This window comes from Castor canadensis, chromosome 2, assembly GCF_047511655.1.
Source record: "Castor canadensis chromosome 2, mCasCan1.hap1v2, whole genome shotgun sequence".
Lineage (NCBI taxonomy): Eukaryota > Metazoa > Chordata > Mammalia > Rodentia > Castoridae > Castor > Castor canadensis.
In genome coordinates, this window is record NC_133387.1 from 165,391,131 (window position 1) to 165,416,124 (window position 24,994).

The 24,994-nt window shown below is 42.9% G+C and overlaps 1 protein-coding gene across 5 annotated transcripts in view; it reads right to left on the reverse strand.

Annotated features, from left to right (window-relative positions):
- The window catches only part of LOC109676529 (neurotrimin), a 926,115-nt gene that overhangs the window by 406,100 nt on the left and 495,021 nt on the right, over positions 1-24,994 (reverse strand). For all 5 annotated transcript variants that reach the window (XM_074066323.1, XM_074066322.1, XM_074066325.1 and 2 more), the window contains one exon: positions 1,528-1,612. In XM_074066323.1, the coding sequence (XP_073922424.1) occupies positions 1,528-1,612 (85 nt within the window). The remainder of the gene's footprint in view (positions 1-1,527; positions 1,613-24,994) is intronic.

A 24,994-nucleotide genomic window follows, 5' to 3' on the forward strand; every position in this document is an offset into this window, starting at 1 on the left:
TGCATTCAGAAAACATTAAATTCTCTTGTCTATATTGCTTTAGAGGTTCATTTCTGTTTTTCTATTTAAGTAGTCTGAAAAATCACTGCATATTTGCAACTACCATGAAATTCCTGCATAAAGGAGATAGGCAGTCATTTGGGAAAGGATACAACTGGATGTTTTACCTTGGTCCAAAGTAGTCCCTAAAGAACTCAGTGAAGGAGGTAGGCTTCCTGAGTTCAGTGGGACTCCTCAATGACAAAGGATCTTGGGATACTTGCAGTGTTGCATAGTTCCTTAAGTCACATATTTTGGGGGCAATGCCCTGATAATTCAACTCTGGCTTACCATGCTGCCTCCTCAAAATTTTGTATCCTATGGTACCAGTCCTGTCAGATATCAGAAGAACAGTCATCGGGGGCAAAACTGTGGACACCAGCACCAGGGTTATCTTCCCAAGAATCTTTATGTGAAAAGGATGAGAATATAGTCATGTTGCCTGTGGTCAGTTCAAAGGCCCAATTTTAAAAACTTTATTAAAGGGGACATACTAAGTCAAAGAGAGACAGCGAACTGGTTTCCATGAAGCTTTTTAACTTCTACTCCATGCTTACTCTCTTTAAAATTCCATAGAGGAAAATTTCCCATTACAATCATTAGGTGTGTGGCCCTCATGTGAGTGATGTAGTTTGTCCACACTGTAAATGGAGTTAGTGTTTCTATAGGCAATCAGGAAGATGGAAAATTGTCCTGCTTTCTACAAAGCATAGCCAAGAATTTTCTTTCCTCCCCTGAGACCAGCAAGCCTTCAACTCAGAAGCCAATCCAGACCCAACACTACATTGAAACCCAGTTTGTGTTCCATGATGAGTTTTGCAACCTACTGCTTTGGGGGACAGCTGGAACAGAGCATAAACCGCCAGAGTCAATGACATTTTCCACGGACAAATCAGACTCCATGACTTCAGCCTCAGAAAGCCACGTTGAGAAGGAGAAAGCATCTCTGCCCACCAGCACATGGCATGAAGGCAGCCCAGACAAATGCTATATACAGTCAGGCCCAGGAAAACAGAGGCTCTGCAGAGCCCAAGAGCCCTGACTGGAAGCTCCTCATGGCATGAACAGAGTAAGGGCATTCACACTACGCCAGACACCTCCTTTGGGACTCATTAACTTCAGAGAAGACTGTCCATGCTGAATTTCAGCCAGGTCCCTAAGCTCAGTCACCAGGCTCAGGGACAGTCAGTGCCAGGACCACAGGCACTCTGTCTCAAAGGTTCCCTGGCCGGCCACACTTCACCTTTACCTAGTCCCTCACCCAAGGTAGCCAGTTTTGGGAAAACAGCTCAGCACCAGAACCTCTGAGCATTTCCTTATGACTGTCACATTCCCAGGCAGAACACCCAGCTCTTCCACAAACCCTGCAGCCCAGGGAACCAGCGACCTCTCTGCTAGCCCAGGCAAGCTACAGTGCACACACCTGCACCCCTGCTCCTCACCCCCAACCCATACAAATCGTCAATTAGTAGAATAGCAGCTCCCTACCTGAGGGTGGCGCTCTCCCCTTGCCGGACCGTCACGTTGTCCATAGCTTTGGGGAAGGTGGCATCTCCGCTGCGCACGGGCACTCCTGTGGGTACAAGGAACAGCAGCCTGAGAGACACGACCACGAGGCACTTCCAGGGCAGGAACAGGTACCCACAGACCCCCATCCTCGTCAGCCACAACTTCCCAGAACTCCGGCAGCCTCGCGCACACGCCCCCCGGGCGAGCACAGGAAGTGGGTGGGGTGGGGAGCGAGCTCAGGGACTGCGCGGTGAACTAGCGGCGACCGGGAGGCGCCGGGAGGAGAAAAGCGCGCAGACTCCTCCAAGTCTAATATTCCTCCCCCAAATCCAGCCTCAGTCTGCCAGCGTCGAAGAAGCAGTTTCCACGGAAGACATCCAAAAGGGGCTTTCTGCTTGCTGCTGCTTGAGCCAGGAAAGGTGGCCGAGAAAAGGGGACGCGCAAGGCAGGCGCACAGGTGCACGTTTCAGGGGCCGCTTCTTCCCATTAACAGTTCAGACATGGCACTTTGGAGAGGAGTAAGCACTTTGGTATCGGAAGGGGATGAGGGTGGGTTTCATCCAGCTTCCCAGACAGGCTCTGCTATTCCCTCAGTTTGAACCAGGGGAAATCCAGCACTTTGTTTTTAAGTTTCGAGGAAGGATCACCACCAGGAACGATCTGTAACAACAGCTGATGGAAAGTATAGCGCGCGGGAGGTGACCAAGCTTGTGCGAGGAGGCGATGGCTCAGCCGGTTTCGTGCAATCCGGAACCCGGGGATCTTGCCGCAGGGCCTCGGTCAACTTCCTCGGAGCCCAAACGCGCGCTGCAGCCTCCGCGATCCTGGCGGTCTCGGCAAGGCAGTGGCCGCAGCGGCGACAGAGACAGGAACGGGCGGGCAGGAACGGACCTAGGTGGCCCCTCGCTCGCTGGCTTGCTGGGGAAGGCGAAGCGCAGCCGGCACCCGAGCCGCGCGGACGCCAAGCTCAGCGGCCGCCCCCGGCCTCCGCGCCGCCTTCCTCCCGCGAGCTGCCCCGACGCGCGCGGGCCCCGACCGCCGGGGTTGTCATGGCAGCAGCTCCATCCCTGACCGCCACTTTCTCCCCGTGCAGACTCCGAGCGAGCGGGCGGGCGGGCACGGACTGTAAGCTCATCCCGGCGGGTGCGGGGCGCGGGGCGCTGGCGCCCACCTTAACCCCCGCCGCGCCGGGCCTAGGCGGTGCACAAGCCCCGTCCAGGCGTTTAACCATTTCCGCCTTTGAAGAGAGGGCACTTCCAAATTTGGAAGAAAGACAAAGTTAACATGCAGACTTAATAAGCCCGAGACATCTTAATAAGGGTCACAAACTAATCGACTAGGAAAGGAAGCCCCTGCAGCATGCATACGTGCACCCTTAAAATGATCACATTAATTCCATTAGCATTTGGAGTGCTGGGAGATGTTTTAAAATAATCTCGTTTTTACTCAGTAATACACCACCTCCTTCAGCCCCTCCCCTAAACTACTTAAAACCCCATAGACTCCGCACCCCATTCTAAATGAATGTCTTCCATGCAGAAAACAAATGTGAAATCACAGAAGCCTAATCTTAGTGCGTGAAACAGGCAAAATCTCATCAAGATGTTGATATAACTCAATAGTGACTTCTTACTCATGATTTGTGTACAATAAAAAGTGCAAATCCTGGAAAAGTGTGTTGGGATGGACAAGTGTGAGTCCTTCCTTTATATAGCAGATTCTGAAGTGTTCTGAGCTTCACACTGTGGCAGCCAATTTCATATTCAAGGTTTTTTTTTTTTATTCTTGAACTCCAGAGAAAGACTAGATGTGCCTCAGTTCCTGTTACTTCTCTCTAGCTGCTGTTGGTCCCTCTATGCCTGCACTATGGTTTCTCCCTTAACATCAGCTCTGAAGGAATGTGGTGTGTTTCCCTTATGGAGCCTAATCCCTGTGCAGGGGGACAGAGCAAGCCAGCTGGCACAGCCATGGTATCACTAATAGGTTCTCTTCTCAGGGATTCCCAGATATGAGCCCCCAGCACTGACCTAAATTTTCCTGGGGATTGAAAAGAAGCTACAGTCAGTGACTTTGCTTTTTCCCTGGACTTACCATCAAATCCAATCAGGATGCTATTAAAAATATAAACTATGAAATTACAGAAAAATGTTCTTCTGCAAAGCCATGCATCATCAGAGACTGGACCATCACAACTGAACCATTGTAACTGTCAGGATCCTGGTGCCACACAGGCCCTTCCAACTATTGAGCAATACCAATCATTTACATGTATGACACAAGCACACTTCACCCACCATATCCCCCTCACACTAACTACTGTGAAGACTAAGGCAGAGATAGACTTTGGAGTTGTGGAAGCTAAACTTCAGGGCTGCAAAGGGAGACTGAAAAGTTTGCCTTTCTGTTTTAAAAGCTGATCAGACAGTACGTACTGAAGTACACTGAAGGTGTCCAATGCTTTGCATTAATTCATCCTGTGCTCATTTCCTCCTTGTCTCCTCTGGTGACTTTTACCGATATTAAATTCTCAGGGAAACCCATGTGCTACCTTTGGCCACTGGGGACCATTTGACATATAGCACCAAATACACCTATTGTCAACTTACGGCAGCAATGAATGACTTCACTATCAAGAAGTAGGGCCGAAAAACACATCTATTGGGAATAGAAAAATGTCATTTATATTTTTGAAAGGGAGGAGGAGAATTAACCTATTTTAGCACCAGTCCATTCTGGCAAGAGCCTATTATATCTCCATTTTCCAATGGGAAATTGTGGAAATAAGAAATTGAATGACTTCACCAAGTTAAGTTATTATGTGAGAGCAGACAGAAGGCATGAGATTACCTGTGCTGATTTTCTGACTGCAGAATTTTTGCTTTTCCCCAAAAGACAAAGAGTCACCTCTAATAACCCCTCAAACATTCTTCCTACTCTCCCATCACAACCCCTCACCTTAAGCACTATCATACCACGTCACAAATGCTAGTCATGAGAAAGAAGAGGGACTCATGGGCTTTGGTGTCATTTTCATACAGGCCTGAGAAAGGCAGGGATGATTCCTTTCATTATAAATTCTAATTCTGTGTCTTGCTCTAATTCCCAGGTAGGGACAAATGAGCATAGTTTTTGCATCTAGGAATGTGGATAATGACGACAACAGGCCCTCCTCAGGGGCCTACACACATGATTAACTCTACAGGAAAATACTTAGAAATCCATTTAAGATGGAAGATGCTTTATTAATACATTTTTCTGCCACTGCTTTATTATTATGTCTAGGTGGAAAAGTAATTCTTCCAAGCTCTTAGGATGTGCAGTTTATAATGCATGTACTTCATCTAAGGCAGCAGAGCATCTTTGTCTCTGGAGGAGAGGAGGAGTGCTGACCTGAAGTATCCCAGCAGTTGCCAGCAGAAAACCCAGCAGAGATTGGGGAACTCTCAGGATGGACAAAGAAAACCACTCACAACACTACATACCTGTTTTGTGGGCCCAGAGATCCGAACTTTATTCATAAATGGCAGTTAAGAAAGTGGTGAAAGGTCAGAGACACCCATGCAATTAACAAGACAGAATCTATTTTATTCAAGCCTGCTATTGAAGTAGTTTGAAAGATGAAGATCAAAATCACATGTCAATTGCTTTCCCATCCCCTAATCCCTAAATACAACCAACACTTAGTGGCTTATCTTATATCCTGTCTCTTGCTTCATAAAAACTGCTGGATTTATTTTATTTTTCCCAGCATATCTGAGTTAATGAAAAAGGGATGACAGTCAGAGCAATTTCATTATTTGTGTTCTTTATAGAAACAACTTCCTCTCTGCCTCCTGGAAAGCAGATTCCTAATGAGCACCACCTCCACCTTCTTCCCCCCATCTCCCTCTCCTCTCCTTCCTCCCTTCTTTCTTGCATACACATAGACTATACACATAAATCAACTTGTCACAGCTTGTCTCTATGCTGACAGCTGTAATTGCTTCAGGTTATAAAAATATCTACAGGACAATGCCTTTGAAGCTCACAGACACACACATGTGCACATATACACACTCCCTGTGCAAAAGAAAACAATCAGAGTCCTTTTAATAATCTTGGGATGCAAGGGAAGGTGGCAGAGTCTGCCATGCAGACATGGTAAGCTGGCAAGCAGGAGTCTATGGAGATCTTCTGGCAGTTCTGGCACCTACATACTGAGGCAAAGTCGAAATGAGAAGAATTCCCTATGAAAGGGAAGTCAGGTCAGCTGGGTTTCTTTGTTTTACTCTGTGTTACCTACTGCCAGATGGAGAAAGCTAAAGAGCTGTGACTATTCCAAAAGAAGAGCACTGGCTTAAGAAATGCCAGTTCTACTTCTTTTCTACAAAGGCGAAAGGCCCCCCTCTCCTGGTGGAGATTTCAAATAGAAGCACTGGCAAGAAGATGAGAAATGCAGGGCAGTTAAAGAGTGGTGTGACATCAAATAGATATTGGGAGATTTAATCAGAAAGAGCAGAGTAAATCTGGATAAAGAGATGCCTTCAGGGGTATAGGGAAGGTCTGGGCTTTGGACAAATTCATGCTATTTTTTGCTTCTCTCTGAATATCAGATCAAAATAAAATCACTGCTCATCTGGGCTGCAGTCCAGATGATTTCAGCAGGAAAAGCAAAAGGGCAATTTGAAGAGGGGAGAGAAAAGAGGTCAGAAATAGACAGAACTGAGAAGGAGGGTATGAAGAAAAGGCAGAGGTGTGGCCATGTGTGGACTTTGAAACCCATAAAACTTTATGAGAGATGCATAACGCAGAGAGATGGTGGGAAGAACAAGAGGAGTTAGACAGAAAAGTAATGAAGAGCAGGACAAAATGAGTCAGAGCAAAGAGCCAGGAAAGCAAAAGGCAGGTACCCCAAGGGCACATCCCAAAAGCAGGAGGCTTTGGGCAGAATCTTTGCTTATGTAGTCTTAGGTCATAGTAAAACCTCACACACAAGGAATAACAGAATGATATATTCCGAAGTGACTTTAGAAGATATTTGATATAGCCCCTGTATTTCATAAGAGAAATATTGAGCCCTAGAAGGGCATAATGTTAATAACAGACAAAGCAGGACAAGAGCTTGGAACTCATGATTCCTGTCTAGTGTTCTTTCTATTACACTTAGCCCACAGACTAAGTAAGGTGTCTGCTTCTACTTCTTCATCTGTGGGTCAGAGAAAGAATTACAGAGGAGAGGATGGTAGCACTGTCAGAATACCTCTGGATGTCCAGTTGTTCACTTGATGTTAATGTATTCAATAAACTAGCAAGGAGATGATGAATGCCTCATGTGGACCAGGGACTGTACTGAGAGTTAGGAAACAAAGAGAAAAGACATGGTCCCTGCCTTCAAATTGCTTGTAGTCCAGCACTCTTGGGTTTGGTAGTGGTTTCATTTGTATTATAATTCACCAGTGCTGAGGTTATAATAATCTCTATCTCACATTCCCCAATAAGCCATGCTGGCCTTTTTCTGACTTTTGAGAAGACTATGTCACTGATATTTGTCCAGATTTCCAGGCACCAACCTGGGTGTGCCATCTTCATGCACAAGATATTAGGATGGAAAGGGGTTCTCTTAAGGACATCTAAACGTAAGAAGAAATCCATCTGCTCAATAGATACGCATTTAGTATGCACTCATGACCCACTGAAGGTTGCGAAAAAGAGAGATAGGAACAAGAGTCACATGTGCCTAACCCTCATGAAGCCCACTCTCTAGCCAGGAAGGAAGATATACAGCAAGCAAAGAATTTCACAAAATAATGGACACATTTGTAATAAATTCTGTGAGGAAGAAATAGAGGAAAGCTTTTGTCAGGAGGTTCATATTGAATCTAGATCAAGAAACATTTCCTTAAGGAAATGATGCTATGTTGATCCTTACTGGTGAGGATGGGATGAAGGGCAGGTGATGCAGGCAAGACTCATAGCAGACAGATATCACAAACTCTATCTGACCCAAGATCAGAAAGAGCCTGAGTAGAAGCTGCCATTTATCACCTCAGATTGTGTTCATTTAAATGAAGGAGGGTACTTTAGAATGCTCTGTCTCCTTCAACACTGACCATACATTCTGTCATCCATTCAGTACATGTGATTCACTAAGAACATAGGTGGGCTTTGGAAGCAGACACAGTAGAAGTCCAGTCTTCATCCTCTCCATTACTAGTGTGGGACCTTAGGAATATAACTCAACCTTGTTTGTAAGCTAATAGCCTTCCTGGTACCAACAGAAAGGGATGCTATGAACCTGAAATGAAAGAACAGGTGTGAAAATTCAGCCCTGGACCTAACCACCCCTGTATTTCTCAGGCTGGGACCAGGAGTTGCTTTTGGCCTGAATTTTCCCATTCCCACTCAGCCCAAGCAGGATGTTCATTTGGGAACCCAAGAGTAGCCTGTGAAGCAGAGCACAGGCCCTGTAGTTCTCACTGGGAGCGGGGCTTCATTTCAAAGACAGAAAAGAAACTTCCTGCTGGGATGTGGTCAGAAAGAGGAAGTCACTCAGCCCTTGCACCACCCACAGCAGGGAAAGTAGTGACCCCATCCATCACCCCCATCCTTGAATGCATAGTCCTCAAATGGCTGTAGTCTGCACACAGAATGCAGTCTGTGGGAAACAGGCTGCACTTGGGAAAGAAGAACAGGTTCTCTCTAGCTGTAGTAGTCTGTGAACTCTGGTCTGTCAATATTCCCATGTATACAAGAAAGGCACAGAAAGAACCAGAAAAAAAGATAAGAATACCTCAACCCACCATGAAGTGAGCCACACACTCTGACCCTCTTCCAAGAGCCTATGAGCCCTTCTCTGCTCCCATGTGCCTGGTGCTGCAGCCAGAACTTCTTTGGTCTTCAACATTTGGTGATCATATAGTGTGTTTGCCTCCTCTCTCCTAATTTCTACATCTCAGGGTAGCATCTCAAGGTTAGCCTCATAGCTACTGTAGAAAAGTTACTTGTGGACATTGACCTGCATGCACATACCACCACCACCACCACCACTGAGTCTAATGTTTATAAGACACAGCCTGACCCTCTGAAATCAGAAGAGCCCCAGGAATGGCAACCTCACCCTGAAGTTTATAGCCCTAAGTGTACTGTCAGAGGAATTTGTCTTGCCTCTGCCTCTACACCCTTTCTCCCTAAACGGTCACCTATTACTCATGTCTCTAGCCTTTCTTGAGGTTTTGTTTTTGTTCCCTAGCTGAAAGCAGCAAGAGAAAAGGCACATTTAAAAGAGATGAGAATTTGTTCAATAATATATGGTTTCAATTATACTTTTTACTGGTGGTGACCTTCATGCAAATATTTTGTAAATCAAAAGACCTCAGTCCTACTTTCAACTCAGCTTATTATTTTATCAGCCCAGATAAGTCACTGTTTTTTTGAAAAAAATTTCTCCTTCATTAGTCAAAAGAACCAACATCTTCTTCATGAACTATGGGTAATTGTGAAGATCTGGCTAATTTACTCCCAAGGACTAATGTACATCTGAAGATTCCAGAATAATTCCAGAGCAAGATGACAACTTGGAGGGGAGGCGTGGGGTCCAGGGCCTGGAATCCCAGCCCCTTGTTTGCTACTTACTGTCTGTATGGAATTACCCACACAGATACCTTTTGCCTTCTGAATGAGGAGTTGGACCGTATGGCTTCAGAGGGCCCTTCCAACTCTAATATAACGCTTCTCAACTCTCTTTTCAGAAGCAGTTTACCCTTCAGATTTACTTATCTGTTCCTCCTGTGCAGACATGGCCTCTTCCTCCTGCCCTTCAACTCTCCCCATTCACCAAGGTAACCACTTCAGTACTTTGTACTCTTGCACAAAGTAATTAATGAGCTGCCCTGGATCTAAGGCAAGCCGTTGGAAGAGTCAAGATGATTAAAAGTCTTCTGATAAAGGGTTTCTTTAAGGAAAAGGAAGTCCCACAATGCAACCAGCAATGTTAATCTTCAATAAATATGCTGTTAATATTTAACTGGCTTTTATTTAAACTTACAGTCACTGTCCTATTAAGTCTAAATTAATTGCCCATTTGGGAATTTTCCCCTAAAGCCTAGCTGGGACAAGGCTGTCTAAAGCATAGTCTATGCTAGCCATAAAGAAAATACTTAAACCATCTTTCTAAGACTACACTATTAGAGTAAGCATGGTCAGAAGAGTCATTACAGATGAAATGGACTAGCCAGGCATGGTGGTTCACACCTGTAATCACAGATACTTTGAAGGTGGAAATTGAAGGGTCAGGGTTTGAAGTCCAGCCAAGTAAAAATTTAGAGATCTCCTCCATCTCAACAAACAAATGGGTGTGCTGGGACACATCTGTAAACTCTGCTGTATTGCAGGTGTGGAAAGGAGGATCTTAGTTAGAGGCCAGCTTCAGGCAAAAATGCAAGACCCTAAGTGAAAAGGGCTAGAGTTGTGGCTCAAGTGGTAGAGTGCTTGCTTAGCAAACTCGAAGGCCCTGAGTTTAAACTCCAGTACCACACACACACACACACACACACACACACACACACACAACTTGACTAGTGAATTGCACAACCTGTGTCCTTTGACTTTCTGGGTCTATATTTTCTTCATGTCTGTGCTGAGGGAGTATTCTGTGTTTCCTGTCTCTACTTCTTTCTCTCTTTATATAACTTCTCTCTCTCCCCCCCTCCCCCGCTTTCTCTCCCATCCCATACTTCTACTTCTACCTCTCCTTTCTATTAATTTTTTCTTAAATGTTGGACTTCAAGTTTTAGACTCACTCTGCTAGGTTTTTGTCTCCTTCTTTCCTGGGTTTTTAAAATAAGCCTTTAAGCTTATTTAGTCTTCGAGTAAGTATTGCACACACGTGTACATGCGCATGTATTTTTATGTGTCACAAAACACATTTTATAATGGTAGTTGTATATAAAAGACTAAGAACTACAAACTAATCTCTGAGTCACACTGCTTTAGAAGGAGCAGTCAGAGTGTAATTGGGTAGAACTGATCTTTGCTACCCCTGAAATCAATCAAGATTTTTTATTATAAATGTGATCCTGGTTGAACCTCCATGATGTTATTTTGCTATGATTATAACACATTTACATTTGCACCACAAACCCACCACAGACTCTCACTCACTCTCTGGTTTCATAAGATCAGTGGCCTAGTAAGACATGTGGATTTCTGACAAACCCCTAGTCAGATGGGTTAGTGCTGTGTCAACTTCAAACCAATGCATCAAGGCTGAAGAGAATATGAACGAACTTTCCTCAAAGAAAGAGGAACTGGAGAGACAGAAAGAGTTCAATCCAAGGTTTCTATAGGTTTAGTTCACTGGCTTAGGTTTATAAATGTTCACTGTTTGCCTTGCAGAACCTGGGGGTGGGGAGTCAGAGATGGGAATGATGGAGAGAAGATATCAAAGAGAAAGTGGACAGGGGGAAAGGCACCCACAGGTTTATTAGAGGACTAAGCATATTCTCAACTATTTGTTAGGGAGGCTTGAATTTGTACTGCTATGGAAGTCAAGTTTTTCTGTCATTGTTTTCCTAACTAAGCTAATACACAATTCACTTCCTTTTTTCTCCCTTACTTCAATCACTGTCAAGTAAGACGAAAGATGCTACCAGATCCTTATAATGTTTTAAATAAATATAAAAAAATCCTTTTGTCAAAGCTTCTTTATTTTACGGATACTTAGAAATTGAAGAATTAATTAAATAAATTTCTGAGTGCTTCTGCATCATTCTGACTTTTACCTTATTTGATCATTTTTATGTGATACCTTTAGGATCAGGGCCTCTCCCCGTGAAGTGACAAATGGTGTGGTTGAAGAATCCTAGCCCTAGGTGTTCTTCCTAACCTGGGAGTCAATCTACTTGGTTTTCCTTCTGGAAAGGAGAGATTCCCCTAAATCTTTTGTGTGCTTCCTCCCTCTAGCTTATCAGAAAGCTGCAAGAAGTTAGAAAGTCAGAGCAGCTTGTGAATGACTTCAGAGAGTGGACTTTTGGTGGAATTCAGTTGGCTTTGAACCTGGGGGAGGGAGAACAGGGAAAATGTTGTGAATGTGCATGTGAATAAGGTAGAATAAGGTACAACATATGAAAATAATTTACTTCAGCTTTCACAACAGTTTTGACAAGGTGTCAGGATCAAAGACGCTAAAAAAAAACAGTAGTTGAGAAGACTATCTGGTTTTTCCCCCAAGGCAGAAAATTAGCTTAAAGCTAAGAGGCAAATCAAGCACAGATTGACACATTTCTATATGGAGAAGTATTAATACTATTATTCCCCAAAGCACTGTTGCTAGGACAAATCAAGTTTAATATTTTTACCAATGATGTGTCAAAGGAAATTCACAGAGGATTCTCCCAAGTTTGCAGAAGACATTGTTTCCTTGAGTAATTAAGTCTTCAGCGGGCACAGATGAGCTACAGATAATCCAAAAAGTTATGTGAATGTACACGAAAGTGGACAAATCCTATTTATAACATGCTGTAGGAAAAATAATCTAAAGGGTGCTTATGAGATATTGGTCTCTGGATGATGGAATAAGAGACAGTGATGTGGAGTGGATTGAGCATGGATATTGGAATTAATGGCCTTGACTTTAAGTCCAAGGTACACAAATTGCCAGTTTGACCTTGGAAATTTTCTTGCCTCTCAAAGTCTCAATTTTCTTCTCTACTAAAAAGGAATATCACCTTCTGATTATATTTGCTGTGAGGATTCATTGAGATAATATGTTCAAAGGATCATTGAAGTGCCTAAAATGTAGTACCAATTCCACAAATGGTACAGTGATTATTCTTTTACAATCCAGGAAAATAACCTTGTAATCAGTCATTGTCAGTGACTCCTGAGTTATGGTCCTTACCACACATTTTAGAGAAGGATACTATAGAATATTTTCTGCAAGTATCAGGATTTTTTTTTTTTTTGCCATAAAAGGAATATTGGGCCAAACATTTTTTAATGAAAGATATTAGAAAAACAGAACCAAAAAAAGAAATACTACTGTTGCTCAAAAATGCTGTATATAAATTCTTCAACTATTGCTTACAATTATTAGCATTGTTGCTCACAAATAATAAAGGAACTTCATGCTTCCAGTTGCTGAAGTCAGAAGTCAAAAGTCACTTTCATTTATTTATTTTTGAGAACTCAAGATCCTTTTGCCTCTGCTTTCCAAGTGCTGGAACCACAGGCTTGTGCCATAACATCAGGTTCAAATATCACTTTCAATCTCTCCTCTCCACCAATTTCTCTGCCTCTCTGTCTCTCTGTCTCTTTCTCTCTCTGTCACACACACACACACACACACACACACACACACACACACACACACACACGTCTACACAACCCCTTCATTCTTCCTCTAAATTATATCTCACATCCACTCATCCTTCTCAATCTTCTCTGCCTTTCTCTTGCCTAAGCCACCATATTTCCTTACTTCTTATCTAGATTACTGAAATTTCCTCTTATATGGATGAGCACCATCAGCTCTTGTCAGATCTATTTTACATCAAAAGGAAGGTTTCCTGAAATCTGACCAGGTTGCTGTCCTGATTAAGCCATTAGTAGCTCCTCACTGCCTTTTGAAAAAAGCCCCACAATCTTTATGCAGCTTCTGAGCATGCAAAACGGGGCTTTTGTGTGCTTTCAGCTTTATCTCCTGACATGTAAGTTCCTACTTCTTGTTATGATTATTTTGATTTCTCTCAGATCTTCTTGCCTAGCTCTGGGCCTTTGAATATGCTGCTCCCCTATCTTTTCTTCTTGCTAAGTTCTACCCACCTTTCCAGTTCTAACTTCCTCATAGAGGGAAGCTTATTCCATCAACTACAGTGGATCAAAACTTTTCAAAAGTAGTTCACCCTATTTACAATTGTTAATTTGTCTTTTTCTCTGTTATTGTCTTGAAGCCTAACACAGTGCTTGGGACAGACTAAGTCTTGATGCATATCTGTTGAATATAAGTGGCTAGCACAAGTGGAGAAAATTCACAAATTAAAATGATTTTATTGGAGGGGTTTCCAGGTTAAGGAGCATTAAAAAGATGAAGATACTTGATATTCATGAAATATGAATATAACATAGTGGCAACACACATTTAGCTGTCAATATCTAGCTAGAAATTTGTTTTTAAATCCTAAGAAGTAATGATAGCAGTTTGAGCATAAAAACAATCATGTCTGTATAAAAGGTTATGCAGGAAAAAATAATAACTACATAGGATAATGGAAGGTTTGGATGAGTGAATGGGTGACAGACCCACACTGGTTTATTAAGTTAGGGGTGTCTGATGTATATCTCTAACTTTTGAAGTATGACTTCCATGTAGAATTGCCACTGTCCAAAACAGGTAAATAGGACATTTGAATTGATGTGACCTGGTGTGACCTTTCTAATGTCAGATTCCCATCTACCCAATAATTCAATTGTCTACATGGATAAGGATAATTGAGTTATGTTCATCTTCTCCTGTGCTTACCCTCTATTGCAAACTGTTTTAGAATGTTTGTGGACACTTGGTAAGGGCGTACCTTAAATGCTTCAAGTATGCAGGAGATCTGTGAAAGCCCAGAGCAGGGGAATCCAGCCTTAGGCAAGACAAGGTGAATGTTGGCTTTCCTCTTCTTCACCCTTGGGCAATTTCCTTTTTGCCTGAGCTTGACTTCCTCTCTTGGCTATTGCTAGGGCCCCCTGTTCCACACCTCACCACTATTTCTTGGACACTGTTTCCTGGTTGACCCCTTGACACGCTTGGCTCCCTCCTTTCAGAGATTCAACTTCTAACAGGAAGAGCTGGTTTATAATATACGTCTTTAAATTCTTGGTCTTATGCTCCCTGCTCTGCCTCATTGTTTCCCTGGGCCAGCCTACTTTCTAGGGTATGATGGGAAGCAATTGGTCGTCCATAGATTTCTTCATTTTTCATTCCAGTAGAAGAGAATTATGACAGCAATCATCTTAAACAGTAGATATCGCACAAGGTTGAGTTCTCAGTTTTATACTCCAGACGATTTGCTTCATAAGGAGGTGTTTAACTATAACTTCATTTGGAAAACTATGGCATTCACTCTCATTTCCTGCAGACACAGCTGAATAACATGCACAGGGCCCCAGAGACTCCACGAAATGGCAAGCCCAAGACCAGAAAGACGAGTTTTAGAAAAATTTTCCTCACATCAAAATTGAAGAAAGTTCATAGCAAAGATTGTTTCTGCTTTGCCCACATCTATTCAATAGGTGTATATTAAGATAGGTGATATGATATAGCACAGACTGGCATACATGGCTACAGACTCCTGGAAGAGACAAGTGGTAGAAATAATTATACAGATAGACAGCAGTTTCCAAGTGAAATGAATTTACAAAGGGAAGTAAGTGTCCAATTATACGAGGAGAGAAGAAAGAGGGCAGTGTCTTATTCATAATTGCTTTATCTTAGTACAGAAAAGCAAAATATGCTCCATAATAAATAAGTGTGAGAAGGAGGAACGAATGAGCAGAAAATGTAAAAAAAATAAAACATAGAACCTGGTATCTCCCATTTTTCTCTAAGGCCCATTGATTGTACCTCCCCACAAGCAGACACCAGTTGCCAAGCCCCTTCCTTTCTTTTAAGAGGCAGTGGGATCCAAAAGAACTGGGATGCTTTTCCCTTGTTCTTCATATTCATAAAACCAAAATAGGAGAGGTTTCTAAATCACATTATGTAAACATTTCCAGGACAGCCATTTTGCTCCTGGGATAGCTAACTACACTCTTATAACAAATCCACTTTAATCCCAACATCCAACTCTGACCTCCTAGCACTTTCCATTCAAGAATAACATTAATACTAATCAGACTATTAGCCAGGGTGCTTGGTTTGAATCTAAAAAATTTGAGAAACAATCTTATAAATTATTTTCCAAGGATATCATCTTTAAGTATTAACAGGCATAACTGACTCTGAATTCTGGGAATTGAGCATAATTACATGGAAATTGACACGACACAAATGCCAAGAATTCTGTTAACCTTTAATATCTTTTAAAAACTCTCCTCTTGTAATTATCGCTTTCCTTTGTTTTAAATGTTACTGATGAATATGTAGAGGCATAAGCAAACAAGAGAGTAGATGGACTGTAGAATCTTGGTCTTTGGAAACTTATAGTTTTCCAGGTGTTCCATAAAACAATAGATGTGAAATAGAGTGTTTGGAATTTGGCTATTTCCGAAAGTTCTTTCTGCCTTGATATTTACTCTGCTCAGGTTCTCTGTTTATAATTCTCTAGACTGAGTGGGAGCTCCTTTGCATTAGTAATTAAAGTGGAAATGAAGGTCCAAGGCTTTGGGCATCTAACGCAGTTCCTGACCTGTTCTGCGTCTTTGTATAAGTTGCCACACCTTCTCAGGACTTCAGATTTCCTTTCTGTAGAGTAAGTGTGATGACATTTATCTCCAACTGCAGCAATATTTGCATAGTGCCGTAAACTTTGCCTAGGACATTTCCATTCCTTATCTCACTGGTTTACAGGAGTCTTGTGTGTTTCTCGCTCCTGTCCAGACCTCACTGCTGCCTCCAAGATTCTTTTGCTTTCTCCTTTTCTCTCTCTACTATTTGCATTAAATCTGAACTCATCCCTCTGTCTCCAACCCTGGCTGTGCATCAACCAGTGCTCTCTTACTAGGCAGGGCAGATGCCTTGGGTAGGTGACAAGGGGATGGAAAGTTGGGTAGGTGTTGGTGATCACCATAATTGGGGAGGTGGTTTATCATGCAATGTGGGTAGCCTGGGACGTTAGATGCTTGGGAATACGCCCACTGTTTACTCATGGATGTCACGTGCCTGTCAAACATTTAGGTGAGTGAAATCTTTTTCTTTCTTTAATCTAAGACTTCAGGCATACTCCACTTGACAAATAAACACACATATCTTGCAAGGTTTTAGTGCTTACTAATTCTCCAGGAATATAACTATCTTGCAAATCAAGGGAAGATTGTTTGAATTGTTCAGATCTTTACCAAGAAGTGCCACTACTTTGGAAAATCACAGAACCAATGGGAATGCATCTAGCTGTGTTTGAGTCATCTGTCGGTCTACAACATAGTTCAGCTGCCCCATTCATGGTGATTCTATATACAGATGCAGCCATGGTTCACTCCCTCCTGTGGTGTAACGGTGCTTACAGATTTATTTTACACTTATTAACAATCATTTTCTATTCTTCTTCTTTTTAGATCCAGTTAGGGTGCTGCATAGGTCATTTTAAAAGTATGTATAGAAATAGCTTATTTTACTTAAGGACCTAAGTTTTGCATAATAATGAATGGTATCATAAAATATTTTAAGTTTTGAAAAAGTTAAATAATAACTGATACTTATGATAGTATGTATACAAGCCAGCTTTATTTTTCTGACATAGAGCTTGTTAATGTCCCTACCTGTTCAGGAAATTTCAGAGGCTTCCCTGCCTCCCTATCCTGTCTATGACATGAACTCTAAACTCCTAAATTTTCTGCTTGGCAAGATGCACTGGAGATCACAAACTAGGTATTTGCTCAGACTTTTGCCTCACAAGGATGCTCTTCTTCCAGTCATAGCTTTCTAAATTCCATTTGAACAGGTTCAGTTCAAATACCTTTTCCTCCATGAAACATTTTTTTAATCCATGTGTCCTGTGCCCCTGTCTCACACTGACGGAAATTGATCCTTTTTTACTACAGACACACAGGTCATGATATAGAACTTAATAAGTATATACACACATGCGTATGTGTGTGTTTCTTTTTATTATAGCAACAGTATATTTGTCTGACCTCACCTACTGTAAGCTATAAGCACTCTGAAGGCAGGTGCTGTTATTTTTGGACCTTTCTGAGACTGAGAAGATTTTGTGTGACCCAGCGCATAAGTTCAATAAATATTCATTGAATTGAATTGGCCTGTCAGTAGCTGAGATGGTCTAAGTACCATTATCTTTATTTTGTGCAAGAGGAAATTGAGCTCAAAATGAGTTCTGAAAGGGTATTTTATGTAGAGCATCAGAGAAGGCAGGCTGTAGAGGTGAAGCATATTATTATCTTCAGCTCAGGCAAGGCCCAGATTTGGTCCTAGGAAAGATCTACGGAGATTAACCTACATTGTCACTGAAAAAAAAAAAATCTTCATTTCTAGATCAGCTTTTCAACAGGGAGGTGTGGGTTAATATGACTTTTGCATACTGTTAATGACAAGAAGTCTTCCACCTTTGAAAGTCTTATGCCCAAATACAGTTGCAGGTTTCCTGGTCTTAAGATTGTGTTCCAATAGAATTCAGCCACATATGCCACAAGTTTCCTGGGAACTTCTTCAGGCCCATGTGATGGTAGAAGGGTCAAGTTCAGCTGTGTGCCTTGGCACAGCGTCAGACTTGGCGGGACCATCCATCACCACTGAAGCCTGCCCTTCTCTCACACTGCTTGAATTGGAAATGGAAGTGGCCTTTTAACAGAACATTGTCTCAGGATTGTGTGAGGCAAGGCTGACAGAGAAAGGAAGATTCATTCCTGACACCAATCATACTAATGTCTGTCACCAAAATGACATTTTCCCTTTAATAATGAAAAATGCATCAGAATAGAGGGAGAATGAGGGACAGAACCACAGCTGTGGTGGCTGCTCCTGGGCTGCAAGTCAGAGGTGGTGAGGAGACCAATGGTCAGTTGCTTACTAAGCAAACCCAACTGCCACCTCGTTTGGATGAGAGGGGTGCAAGCAGATGGAAGTCTGTGGCTTAGGCAATGTCACTACACATCTGAACAATTTCCCATTAGGCCCTCTGCCTAGTTTTCTAGTAGATTTGCCTTCCTTTTTTTCAGACCCCAAACTCAGCACTGCTTTTTAGGGTGCCATATACATATTTCACCGGATTCAGTTTTCCAGAGCTAGTAAACCTCACAAAAATGCAAAACTGCTAAGGGTTCCCAAGACTTCATTTTCATTTTCTCCTATATGTAAGAGTGACAGTTGGGGTTCCCTACCTGCAATGCTGGTCCCTGTGCATATCTGTGGGGATTCTGTTGTTGGGAGTGATCTACAGAAGGGAGAAGACATCATAAAGTCAAAGCTTTATAGACCAAACCTGAATACACCAAGAGGGGAGTACTGCAGAGAAATCAGCTCCTGTTTCCTAATGAGGCAGCCATATTGCTGGCAGTTACAGAGAAGTGACACAATTGCCACAACTGCTCTCAGAGTGACTATTTTCCAACAAACATCAGATCTCTATCTAGAAGTCCACTGATGGTGACATCTACATAAAATCTTTTGTCCTCATCTTTCTTTCCTACTGGTAGAGGGTGCTTCCACAAAAGAGGCTCAAATCAAGAAATATTTCTTGTCTCTTTCGCAGATATGGATGGCCACATCACACAGTAGAAGGACTAGATATTCCTCCCTAATCAAAAAGAAGCAAAAGAAGTATGTACCATCTTCCAGGCCCCCATTATTTTTGTCTTTGATCAAAGTCATGTGACAGTGGGAGAGATGGAGGAAGGTAGCCATCCTCCATCCATGAAATGAAGATGCAAGCTGATAGACACTAAGTCTTGGTTTTTCATACAGGGCCCATCATTGAGGATTTGTATACCCTACCTGGATTCTTTGACATCCTTATTTTTTAAGCCTCTTATAGTAAGTGGCTTGATTACTTTCAGCCAAAACCATCCAAAGTATTCCTTACTATTTCACTGGGGGGAAATCTTGTGTTAACTTGGGAGGACAGTATTTTCAGATTCTTTCATCCAGCTCTAACTGGTGCTGCTGTGTGTTTACGTGGGTTCTCCTGTCTACTGTCAGCTTTCTCTTATTCACTCATTCTTATGAATACTGAAGAATCATCCAACACCAGGGTACTTCTAAAGTTTTTATACTTTCACAACTCTTTGCAACATTAATTAACACAACACCTACTCATTAGCTAGCTTGCCAGCAAAGTGACTCCACACCATCATCTTCTTTATGAAGAAGGAAACTGAGTCATTTATAATCCCTTATTTGCATGAGTGGGCTTCTGGCTCCCTCCTTCCTCCTACATTCTCACTTTCAAATATATTTTAGTCTAGCAATGATGAGATATTTTCAAAGGACTTTCACCTGAATCATTGAGCCCTCAAAGTAATTGATACACAAACACATATTTTTTAAGCCTCTAGCCCTGACACGAATCCCTATAAATAATCAAGACTACACTGTCCTCACCCTCTGTTGGGGTCAAATATGCTTTCTCTGATGTTTTTGGCCTCTTCTGTCTTCTTGTATCCTTTTAGGCAAGGTGAAAACCCCCCAACAAGAGCTCAGAGGTCCAAAATGACTTCTGAGCTCTGCAAATGACACAAAGGTGCTCCTTCAGCAGAAAGAAAGGACATGCCAAGCTGCTCCCAGGGAAGATCTGCAGGCAGCAAGAGGAAAGCTTCCTGTCTGGAAGCTGAAGGGCTGCCCAGTCCCTGCTGTGGGTCACCTGCAAAGTGTCATGGTGAGTCTTGTCAGGAGAAACATACTCTTGGTCCTTGAGGATCCCACGCAGGCCTGCTGGCCCCACTGGCAGAGCAGAGCAAGGACCAAGCTCTCCCTACCCTCCTGCCTGTGATGCCATCTGCTTCCTGGGAATAGAACAACTGAGCTTGGACGAGACAGGATCCTTCTGTTTCCTCCTTTCAAGAGTCCATTCACAGGAGGGCAAGACTTGATAGCCTTTCACAACAGCTATGCCACCACATGCTCACTGGGGGTGCTATAGTAAGCCAACATTCAGCAGACAATGCACTGAGCAAAGTAGAGGAGAAAACACCAAGAAACCTACTTACTTTAGCAACTGGCCAGCACTTCTTAAAAGTAAACAGCGTTGCACACTTCTTGCAAGGAGTTATGCAATATGTGCCCACAATTTTAATTCACATTACTTTGTTTATGGAATGAGAAACTGTTGCAAATGAGAAAAATGATCTCTGCTTTTAGAATTATAATAACTACAGTTGACATCAAAAGTTGGGTATGCATAATATATTATATTTTCTTATGTAGTTTAATTCCCCTTTGTCTACTTTGTCCAGCCAAACCATTTTCCCACTTGACAAATGAGGTAAGGTAAGTTGATAAAGTTCCCACCAAAGAATGCAGAAGATCATGGTCTAAAAATGCACCTTCTAACTTCAAATTCAAGGCTCATTTGCACTTAGTAGCAGTGTAAGGGATGTGGACTCTACCCTTCCTTGAGGAGTACCCTCTGCTGCAACTCATTTGAGGGGATGGGATGGGCTTAGACAGGATGGTGAGAATATTGAGAATGAGAACCACCATCAAGGCTGGGCATAATCATACACATCTGTAATCTGAGCTACTTGGGAGGCCAGAAATAGGAAAGATTGTTACTGGCCTTAGGGAAAAACTTGAGGCCCTTACCTGAAAGATAACCAAAGCAAAAAGGGGGTGGGTACATGGTTCCAGTGGTAGCGTGGGCAAGACCTGAGTTTCAAATCCCAGTACTACAAAAAAAAAAAAAAAAAAAAAAAAAGACATCATCTACAAGTGGGCTCAGTGAAAAAATGTGACACAGAGAAGAAAAAAGGAAGAAAGTCCAAAATGTCTGAGCAATGCAACAAGCCTGTCATTCATCTCACAGCCTGTCACTTCTGAAAAAGCAGCATTTGTTGTCCACAGAACAATAGATGGGACTTATTGACAGCACCAGCCTGAAGGAGCAGGGTACAGGTCCTGGCATAAAGAGCATCATGGGGTGGCTTCCCAGGTGGCCATTGGCGGCCCAGCAGGGCCAATCAGTTGGACTCGAGGCCTGCTGTCTGGGAGCATGTTCTAACGGGGTGTGATGGCTGGCTTCCTTGATCAGGAGGCAGCATGTAGCCACAAGAAATGCTCTCCTCATTCTGAAAGAGGTCTCTTTCTTAGGGATTTAAGTCACAGCACCTTTCATACTCTCTATTCTCCTGGGCAACATCTTCACAAATACCTTTGTCAACTTGTGATGCAATCACCCACCTATGGTACACCCTGCTCCCCCCCATCTCTCCCAATCAAACACTATCCACTCCTCAAGACAGACCCCAATTGATCCTCTCTTCCCCACAGTCCCTTCTGTCACCCAAGTGAGGAAGGTTCTCTCTCTTCTGTATCCCTGCTACAGCACCTAGTGCACACTGCCTGTATACAGCTGGGTGGAAACTTCAGGTATCTGCTGCTAAAGAGGTAAAGTTGTTACTGAGGCCTTGGTCTTTTTATTAGATCAATTTTATGAATGAAATGAAACAGAAACTAAGAACAAAGTCCTAGAGAGCGTGTACAATTGGAAGGTATTTGCGCCCTGGACTCAGTGAAGTACTTGCTTACTAGAATGCAAGAATGAAGGAATGAACAATTCGGACAAATCTTTGAGACCTACCATCCCATGGCCAAGAATCATCTCGCTAGAAGCACATACAGTTGATATGGAAACCTCAAATGACCTCATTTTAGAGATAAACCTCTCATAGAGCATGTGTCTGGGGCGATAACATCAGCCACACACAGTGTCTTTTCCCATCCAAAGCGCATTCTGAGCTTTTTGACAAGCAACTGGGTGATGTGGTGTTTTTATTCAACTGTCCAGGAATGAAAGTTCTTCAGATAATTCTGTATTTATACATAAAAAAGAAATGAACAGAAAACCAATCTAGCATTAATAAAAGATGATTGAAAATTTCTAATATAAGGCCAAAAGTGTAACTGTGCTTTATAGAAAAGGAGAATGCTGACAGATTTCCTTGTCTCCTTTACTGTAAACACACAGTGCTCAGCTCCCACCACCTTCACTCCCTGAACTCAGCAGGCTGCAGGTGGTTATTGCAGGCATGTCGCCTTACGATTAGCATGGCAACACCAACTAATTGCAGTAGTGAGCAAGCTTCACATTTAAGGAAACTCTCAGCCTGATTTCCAGCAGCATTTGTAGGTTCAAATGTGTTTGGGAAGCACTGCTTCCAGGGAGCATGGCCATGTGTGTCTCTACAGAGAGAAAGCTCTGAGGGTCAGGACCATGGTGCATGTGTGCGCCTGCACATGCATACACACTTTTTAGCTAAGCCAGGTGTGTCTGCCTTTGGAGAAGAGATTTGGGTCAGGGAGGAGGGCTGAGTGAAGAGCAAACTTGGCTGGAAGGATGGGCTTTGGGTGTGACCAGAAGGAAGAGTCTGTGAGCAAGTGGCATAAGACTGAGTAAGGGGTTTAGGAAAGATGCTAATTTCATGTTGAACTAGGGAGTTTCCCAGGGTGGAGGGAGAGGGCTCCTGTAGAGACATCCATCTTTGGTTTGGAAAACAATTCATCTTGCAAAATAGGTGAGCTACAGTGCTCTGAGTCCTTTTGTTTCCCTTCTAGGTTCCCATCCTATTTATGAAAACCTCTACCTGGGCCCCTCTCTGCCTCTCCCATTCTGTGTTCTTTTCTCTAGTTTGTGATAGACAATGGGGAGTGGACTGTTGTCCTTAGTAGGGGAAACCAGGCTCTGGGAAGCCTGTGGTATAGAAGCCCCTGAAATAAACCCCTAAAGAATGCTGTTTCCCCTTAGGGACCTTCTAATGTAAGGGGGAAAAAAAATTCCACACAGTGAGACATCAAAGTCACACGCAATGTGACAAAGTGGGTAATTATGTTTTACTTAGCACACATCAAAGGAACAAATGGCTGAAGCGTGGTGTGCATGTATGTCCACCCAGGCATGCCCATGGGAACCTAGTCTGGCCCATGGAAGCTGGAGGTCTCCATTGGGGCTCAACTTACTTGCAGATCTTCTGCCTTAAAAGGAAGATAGGTGGGAACCTCATTTCTGTGAAGTGGAATCTGCCTGGCCATTCCCTTATGTTCCTTTGTTTGGTTTTCATGGAAACCTGTGTTTACGGGGGACCCCAGGCATGCTGGCTACAGACAGATGTTGCTGATCTCTGTCCTTCATCATCTTAAAAATGTGCCTTTTGGGAGTTTTTTTTTGTTTTTTCTTCTAGCAGTACAGGAGATGGAAATAAATTACCAGCATTTCCTAAAATCCAGACACTCCCTTTGGGTGCAGGCGGTGACTCTAAGAAGCCTTTGACAAGGGGCCCATTTACCCTTCAGAGTTTGCTGCAGCTACAAGGAAGAGGAGGTAGAACTGAAGGCACAAATTATGTCCACAGTTCTTGTCACTGCTAAAGAAAAAAAAAATGGATTAAAGCTGGATTCTGTGGCACAGAAGCAAAACCCAGCCTTCTCCCTCACCCATAGGGTCCTCATCCAATCACCCCTTCCCTCCGCCTCCCCACAGGCTGGAAAACTTTGTCACTTTAAAATTTAATTATATAAAATCCTGCTCCCTTTACCCCCTGTGGATGAGCAATTGTTCTGCTATTTCTATAAAACGCCACAGGAAATATGAAAATAGGAGGCAGGATTTGGAGCAAGACTGTTCCTGAATGCCTGTGGTTAGCAGCATCAGAGATGGTTGCAGAGATTTTACATCTGTCACAGGAAAGTGGAAGTGGGGGTGGGAGAGTTGGAGAGGGAGAGAGAGAGAGAGAGAGAGAGAGAGAGAGAGAGAGAGAGAGAGAGAGAGAGAGAGAGAGAGAGAGAGAGAGAGAGAGAAACAGTCACAAAAAGGGAGCCATGATGACAAGATGCTAAAATTGACATTTGACCTGCAAGAACTGAACTTGGGGGCTGAACCAAAAGTAGGGCAACCCCCACCTGTGTCATGCTCGATGCTTAAGGCAGGAAAGCTGGGCTGGAAGATGGGTCAAAGATGAGTCATAAGCTGGAAGGGAATGGATGGTACCTTTCCCTGTGTTACCTGATATGCTGTCTCCCAAACAGTCTGGACAATATCCATAGCCACCTTTGTACTTTAAGCAAAACGCCTTCTGGGAAGCAGTACTGAGTAACAACTAAAAGCAGAGGCAGTGAAACCAGAAACCAAGGTTCCCATAATGGCTCCTTCTCCTACTGTAGGTAGAAATGTGGTAGGTTAATCTCTTCTTGCCATGGTTCCCCCAAATGTAAACAGTGGAGGACAGTAACAGTAGTTCCTTTGCATAAAGTGCCTAGAACAGAGTTATTGTGATTATCTAACAAGAATTCCAGTGCAGCAAGCACTGTGCTAAATATCTCCCTTGCCCCAACATGTTTGATGCATGTTTGCATTGCAAAATTGTTGCCACAAACAAAACAAGGTATCAATTGTATCACATAGTTACCCGTGTTCATGTGGTGAGAATGCAATCTACAGACTCTCTTAGCAATTTCAAATGTACTCTGCATAGTGGCTGGTGACAGTAACTACACTGTACACTAGGTCTCTAGAACTATTCATCTCATAACTGCAAGTTTGTATCCTTAACCAGCACCTCCCCATTCCACTGGAGCTTTAAGAAAAGACAGAGGCAGGATCCA